This window comes from Branchiostoma lanceolatum, chromosome 8, assembly GCF_035083965.1.
Source record: "Branchiostoma lanceolatum isolate klBraLanc5 chromosome 8, klBraLanc5.hap2, whole genome shotgun sequence".
Lineage (NCBI taxonomy): Eukaryota > Metazoa > Chordata > Leptocardii > Amphioxiformes > Branchiostomatidae > Branchiostoma > Branchiostoma lanceolatum.
The window spans coordinates 8650712-8658637 of record NC_089729.1 but is presented as its reverse complement, the minus strand read 5'-3'; the positions used below and the strand labels follow the sequence as shown (position 1 = coordinate 8658637).

General features: G+C 40.9%; 1 protein-coding gene across 1 annotated transcript; it reads left to right on the top strand.

The window, feature by feature from the left end:
- Positions 1–97: 97 nt before the first annotated feature.
- On the top strand, positions 98–7663 carry LOC136439775 (ribosomal L1 domain-containing protein 1-like). Its single transcript, XM_066435345.1, has 10 exons — positions 98–182; positions 454–611; positions 2251–2392; positions 3149–3297; positions 3882–3983; positions 4372–4498; positions 4809–4973; positions 5162–5617; positions 5915–6143; positions 6488–7663. Exons 1-10 carry the CDS (start codon positions 132–134, stop codon positions 6955–6957), a joined length of 2049 nt encoding a protein of 682 aa, XP_066291442.1. The 5' UTR covers positions 98–131; the 3' UTR covers positions 6958–7663.
- The last annotated feature ends 263 nt before the right edge of the window (positions 7664–7926 follow it).

The window sequence follows — 7926 nt, the reverse complement described above, 5'->3', positions numbered from 1 at the left end:
AACTGAGACGAAAAATAAACATGCAATCTATAACAAAATATTTGTATTTGATAGAATATGGTATACTATGCTCTTTTTTCTTTTTCTATATAATAATTGTGTTTACAAAAAATAGTACACACCCCGGCAAAATGGTACAGTCCCACGTGGTGTGCAAGATGGCGACGTTGGACAGTGATCAGGTAAGGGATGTGGGGATATGCAGCGTTTCTTGGGGCAAATTTGAGATTAAAATATTTCAAAGGAGGTGCTAACTGTGTATATACTATGAGATCATATTTTGAGTAGTTATGCGTTGTAATTGACCCCCGCAATAGGGTTTGTTCCACAAAGTAGTGTTACGTTAGCAAACAGTTTCAAACACGTGCACGCACTCGTCACTTTTCTGCTAAGTTTCCAAGTCGCCATGGCTTTCCTTTCACCAATCTGACGGATGCATTTGTCTCCCTAAAGGTTTCAAAGGCTGCCAAGGCCCTGGTGACTTTCCACGAGGAGAGAGGGACGAAGAAGAAGGGAAAGAAAGATTTACTTGACGACGAGGCAGCCATGCCTGTGTTCATGCAGTTTTCAGTCAAGAGGATCCCCAAGGAAAAGAACCAGAAATATCTGATGTAAGAAAGTTACGCATTTGTCTTGTCAAAGAAATATATTCAACGTTGAATATAAAGAAAATATTGATTTTGTCTTTGTCCCATGTTGAATGTGTACTTTCAACAAATAGACTTTCAAAACACAAGCCTATCTAGTATCTGTAGATCTACCTTGCAAGCAAAGAAACCAACATAAAGTAGACAAAAGAGCCATTTGGAGGAATGTTTTGTATTGCTATACTTGATGGATTCCTTTTTTTTCTAAATTTTTTTCAGGTAATTTGTGAGGGTCTGCATGCCCTTTTTCGTGAAGCGTTACGAGCGATTTTAATTCACCGTTAATCGTTACCGGCCGCCCTAAATTTACCGTTAAGTCATCGGTATATTACTCGTGAAGCGTTACTGGTCGTTTTAATTCCTCGTTAAGCGTTATTTGTCATCCTGAATTCAACGTTAAGCGTTATTGAGTAATTCCTCGTTACGCAGGAAAAAGCATTTCAGTGGGTCAAGATTTCAAAAAAAATTTCCAGGGAGCACGCGGCTCCGGCGAAAATATGTCGGTAGGGCGCCCCCCACAAAATTTCAAGCTGAAACACTTCTATTTCTTACTCTACTAGCAAAGTTTTCTCCTCAAAATTCAGGAAATTAAGCGTTTCGCGGTTCAAGATTTTAGAATTTTCCCCGGGTGCATGCCGGGCCTCCGTCGAAAAATATTGTCAGGAGGGCGTCGACCCCCAAAACTCAAGCTGAAACTCTTCTGTATTTTTTCACAAACAGAGATATCATTAAACTTAACTTACATTACCAGTAATATTTGCACATCGAAATGCAAGAAAAAGCGTTTCAAGGTGTCAAGAATTTTCCCCGGGAGCATGTCGCAGCTCCGGCGAGGTCTGGAGGGCGTGACGCCCCTCAAAAATCAACCTGAAAATCTTCTGTATTTTTTTTTTCAAATAGAGATGTCATAAAACTTAGCTTACTCTTCAGCAACCCCCCCCCCCCCGTCAGAATGCAGGAAATAGCGTTTCAGAGGGTCAAGATTTCAAAATTTTCGTCGCGACTTCGGCACACGTCATCGTGATCATGAAATTTCCTGTCGCCGCCGAATTTAAAGGGTTCGGAGCAGGCGTGCGAGAATGGCATAGCGTAATAGGGTCTCTTGCCACAAGATAAGGACGACTAGTGGCAAAAAACCGTACGTCGTCTTCAGGGGTATTTCATGTTCTGAAAATGCTGAATTTACCGTTAAGCGTTATCGGCCGGCCTGAATTTACCGTTAAGCGTTATCGGCTGGCCTGAATTTACCGTTAAGCGTTGCCAGGACCCCCCCATGCAGACCCTGTCTTGTACTCAAGTTTGCATGTTTGAATGAATATAAAACAGGAGCTATATGCCACTCGAAAATCACGACAATAACATGTCAAAAACATGAGATAGCAAAACCTGAAGTTCTGCTGCAGCACTGTAGAAAGCTGCTAGGAGCGTAATTATTGAACTTGAGGTTTGTTTACCCTACCTACCTACAAAGTATCACAAGGATCCAAGCACAGCTTTTCGAGTTATGGTAGAAACAAACACAGCCACGTGAAAAGAAACAGTACCCAAAACATAACCTTCTTGGAGAAGGTAATAATCACAATTATTGTACTTGTATTTGCAGAAAACTTCCCCACAGCATACAGAAGCCCACAGATGTGTGCCTGTTCACACGGGACAGGAAGAACCTGGAGCCTGAGCTCCCCACTACAGAGATGTACTACATGGACTTACTCAAGAGACATGGAGTCACATGTGTCACTGAGGTCAGACAATAGACCTAGTTATTCTCCAAGCAGAGGTTTCGATCGGTGGAGGGAGGACAGCGTTAAAATCCCGGCCTCTCCTAGCCCCCGATCAAAATCTCTGCTTGGAGAATAAGAAATAGTCTCTACCAGACTGGAGAGCTGGACTGAATTAGTGAATAGACATGATAAATTAAATGGGTAAAAAACTGGTATTGTGTACAATTTGTCCAAGGAGTGTGCTGGCCAGAGAAACATTTGACTGTTTTTCATCAGTATTTATTCAGTCAACATACACTGTTCATTGTCTTCTCCCAAAAATGATGACTTTTTCATAATGGAAGAAAGATCCTCAGCATGATAAGAATCTATTTTCATTCATAGTTTGAAATTGTAGTCCTACTTAGTAATAGATAGCATATGTAGCCTGACTAAATCATGCTCCTAACGGCTAGCCCGACAGTTACCGCCCCTAGAAGCCAGTGAGAGTTTGTGTAAACACAGGCTATAGCATATGCACAAAATACAGTTAAACCTGTACTAGAGCCACCCTGCACAAGGACCACCTGGACATTGTGGCCACTTTTTTGGAAGTCCATTAGACTTTTCCCCATTGACCCAAATACTAAGTATTAAAAATCCTCACTAGAGTGACCATCTGTCTACTGTGACCATTCTCTTAAGTCCCTTGACTGGAGTGGTCAGTATAAACAGATTTTGACTACTTTGTACTACTGATTGTGTGACCTAACTGGTTTCCATTGTTGCGCTTCACAGGTTATCTCCTACAAGAAGCTGTCCAAAGAGTATAAGCAGTATGAATCCAAGATGCGTCTGCTCAAGTCCTTCGGCCTGTTCCTGTCAGACCGAGGAGTCACACGGCTGCTCCCCTCCCACCTGGGAAAACATTTCTACACGGCCAAGAAGTAAGTGGAAGTTTAAGTTCTGCTTATTTGTTTTATTTTATCTTATTGAAATTGCAACAGCAATAGGCAGATCACCCAGACGTCGACAGTGTTGCTGATGTCAGGTTCCATCTAACATACAGCAGAACATTCACATATAGAATAACGCCATGCATCAAAACATTCATGATGACAAAGAATAATTCATATGTTTTGTTGTCACCCACTTTTTTGAATCACATGCCTTCTTTTGTAACTACTTGTGAACAAATCGCAAGAATTTGAAAACCTAAAATTGATCAAAATCAAGATATAAGAATTGATATTTTGATAAAGTCGGAAGAGTTTGGATGATGTTACTGGTAATTTATTACTTATTCAGTATGTGGCAGAAGACTACAAATTATGTATCAGAGCAATAAATCTATATAATACTGGACAAGGCCCTTTGCTATGGTATCGAGTCTAGGTATTTAATTTCATTCTCTTTTGTAATCATTCATTTATGGTATGTGTATGGGAGTCTTTTCAGAAACTTGTGTTTGGTAGTATGACAACAAGCTAGCCATGTCAGCCTTGACCATGATCATGACCCTTGTGTCCAGGTTCCCTATCGATGTGAACTTGGAGAAGAAGGACCTAAAGTCAGAGTTCCAGCGTGTTCTGGGTGGTACCAGGTGTACAATCACTGGGCACGGCTCCTGCAGGTCAGTATAAGGAAACAACCAAGCAACACTTATAGATTCCCCCCTTTGTTTGTTAAGTAGGTAGCATAATACTAATCACATAATGCTACGTTCAGTTGTATTTTTGACATGGTTCCTAATTATCTTGCAGTAAATGTTCAGTATTGTACCTGGGATTATCAACTTTTTGAAGAAACATTAAAGTGTATTGCAGTTTACTGCTTTGAGCTTTACTGAAAGGTATTTCGGATTAGTACATGAGTACAAGTACCCAAGCGATATCATGGTCATATGATGTCCATTTATAAGGTTGCATCTCTCATGTATTGAAATAGCTATGTTCTCTTGGTGTCACAAACTTTAGAAGTTGGAATGTCCTAAGAATAAACCTTGTTGATGACTGTTACAGCTCAGTAATGGTGGGCAACACCAGTATGACAGCAGAACAGCTGGCAGAGAATCTGCTGGCTGTGGCTAAGGAACTAGGAAACAAAATAGAGTTTGGCTGGCCCAACATGAAGACTGTCAGCATTAAGGTATGTACCCAGAAGTTATCAATGAAAATCCGTTTTAAAATTTAACATTTGTAGTATGAAAGTTGTGAGGTGGCCATTGCCTGTGTGTTGGGTTCTTTTATATGAAGATTTAATGCCCGAGGCATATGCCAGAATCTCCCCATACATGAGGCTTTGCATAACCATCTGAACTGTCAGACCAAAAGTATGAAAGTTTACCTTCAACCCAGTGCAAGGCTGTAACTTATAGGGACTCTTTTTACATGACTCAACTGCTGTCTCGGTACCACAGCCCAGCATTGATGTTTGTCTGTAATCGTCCATGTTTCAGTCCCAGAAGTCCCCGGCTCTCCCGGTGTATGTGAACATGGAGCCGCTTGAGGTGTCGGCTGAAACCATCGCTGCCTGGCGAGAGGAGAGGGTTCAGAACCAGGAGGACCGTCAGAACGCGAAGAAACGAAAGAACAGGAAAAGAAAGAGGAAATCAAAGCAAGCTGTACGTTATCTTTGATATCAGTTGAATTGTAGTACATGTATTATAAAACAATACTGGTGTACTACTGTTTCATGTATTCATGCATGTTTCATTTTATATTTGTGATTTTTAGGTAACACTTTGGTTTGTTTTCCCTGCACTGAGAACATATGTGTACACGTCTTATTTACTCCAACAATTTCTTACAGACCAAATCTGATGAGGCTAAGGCAGAAGGCAACAAACAGACACCGGAGAAACCAGGTGAGAGCAAGAAACAGAAGAAAAAGCAGTCAGAGGAGGGAAAGGAGAATGCCGAAGACAAACAGGGACCAAAGCAAGTTGCAGATCAGGGTCCAAAGCAGGTGTCAGCCAAGCAACAGAAGAAACAAGCAGCAGCAGCACAAAAAGCAGCACAGAAAGTACAGGAAAGCGTCTCTGAGCCGATGAAGAGCCAAAATGGACAGGCGACCAAAGATAAGAAAGCAAAGGAAGATGGGAAGGAACAGCAGCAGAAAGCAGAGACTGCCAAGGCTGTAGATGTTGCCAAAAAACAAGAGCCACAGAAGATGGCAGATGTGAAGAAAGGAGTCACTGCAGACAAGGTTAAGAAACAGGAGCAGAAGAAAGAGGAAGCTGAAGTTGTTATGGAGGAAGAAGACGAGGTAATCATTCAACTATTATACACTCAATCAATCAATCCCCCCATGAAGTTGTGGAGATATTGTTAGTAAGCTAAGGGTTGATTTTGATAACCAAATTATGACTTAAAATTTATGAAGATTGAATATCTAGGTAAACAAAATTCAAAAACATATTAATCTCTACAACAGGATAAGACACAAAAATTACTTTCGGATGTTTGGAGTGACATCCATCACTAGTGTCATCAGAATGAACTGGCAGAACAAATCAATACTAGTAACATCTCTTTGTTGATCTAACTTTGTTGTGTACAACAGGGTGAGGATGAGGAGATGTACAGTGATGAGTCTGAGCTGGAGTTCGAGAGTGATGAGGGGGATGAAGAGGAGGATGAGAGCTTCATAGATGATGAGGCTGAAGAGGGAGAAGAAACAGATGAGAGTGATGAGTGGGAACTGATGGAGGAGGATGTGGAGGGGGAAAAAGAGGCTGATGAAGATGAACAGGAGCCAACACCTCCCAAAAAGAGAAAACTGGCAGAAGCAGGTACACTAATTTACTTACAGGAACTGTTAGAATTCAGAATAGCTTTGATAGTGCCTTCTCAGAATTTTCTCCTAGTGGAACTGAGGATTTTTAAAATTTACATGTGTATATGTTCCCTTGTCACGTAAGTAGAAAATAGAAGACAAACAGTACAGTATAGTCTGAGGTTCAACCTCTCTATTTTTTTTAATGTGCTAGTTGATTTGTAAATAAGATTGAATTGTCTTGATTTGTATTGAATTGAAATCAAAAGTATTCTGACCAGAATGTCATTATTTATCATGTTGCTATGACTGGGAAGTGTGCAACACATGTAAATCATCTTTGTTTTATTTTTACATCAGGAGAGCCTGCTGCATCCCCAAAGAAGAACATCAAGGCCACTCCCAAGTCTACAGAGAAGGCTCTGAAGAAGAACACCCCCAAGTCTACACCTGCAAAGAAACCCCGGACACCTCCTGTCACTCGGTCAAGCAGTAAACCCAAAACCCCCAAAGCCACCCCCAAAGCCACCCCCAAAGCCACCCCCAAAGCCACCCCCAAAGCCACCCCCAAAGCCACCCCCAAAGCCACCCCCAAAGCCACCCCCAAACAGAAGGCAGCAGAGACCATTCCTCAGAAGGCCACGCCCAAACCCATGGGCACCCCCAAAGCCAGCAGCACCCCCATGCCTGGAACCCCAATGACAGGGGCATGGAAGGTCACACCTGGGCAGAAGGCAAGCGGGAAAACACCTGTGGGTAAGAAGGCTGCAGGAAAGGGGTCCAAACCTGCCACACCTGTGTCTGCTAAGGGCAAAAGGAAACAGAACTGAGTATTTGTGATCAAGTGTTGGATTTGTTCTGTTGTGTTTTCATGTTTCACAGAGTAAAATGAGATGATGCAAATGAAGTAGGGTACTTTCCAGCAACCCTTATCAATACATCTTAAACTAGACTGCTCTTAGAGAACACAGATGTCTATCATTACAGCATGCTAAACCCCTAAAGATTACCGATCCCTTTCAAAATTTGTATACATACCTGTTACAAAGGTACATATGCCCAACAACAATGTAAAATCTATTGACTTAATCTCTTATTGAAATCAATGAATACTGGGAAAATCTATCTTCTTTGAATATACAGCAGTTAAGTTGTAGAAGAAAATTTAATCTTGACTACTTGTATATTGTTGTTGTAACAATAGCAGAAAAAGAACTGATGAGTGACAGTAAACATATGAATGTTTGAAGCTTTGCTGTTCCTAAGTGGTCTTGTTATGTAACGTTAGTATTTTATCCTTATGAAGTGATGGGCTTTTTTTAGTTTCAGGTCTGTTAAGATCTTGTTTTATACAGACTGTTGTGTAATAAAACCATTGGTTTGGAACAAGCAATACAAAACAATTAGCTAGATGTCCAGCTCCAACAATATGAAACAGGTTCATACTGTTATATAAATACAAATTAGTGGGAAAATGTCAATATGGTTGTAGCATGGTATCTCTAAATAAACATAGGACTAATTTACCGATTATAATTGTTTTGTGTTTTGTTGTGAGTAGGCTTGATGGGGTGAGAGTGAATGAATGAATGAATGAATGAGAATATGAGTTTTACTAGAAGGGCAACCTAAGCCAAAGGATTCTGTAATAGTAACGTTACCGTCCCCAACGAGCAATAGAAGAGCTGACATCGATCTATGCCTTTTGAAAGTTATGTTTTTTTATTACTCGAATCAAGGAGGTTAAATTAAACTTTGCTCGAACGAATTACCAAAAGCAGGCCTGACCTATAAAAAAG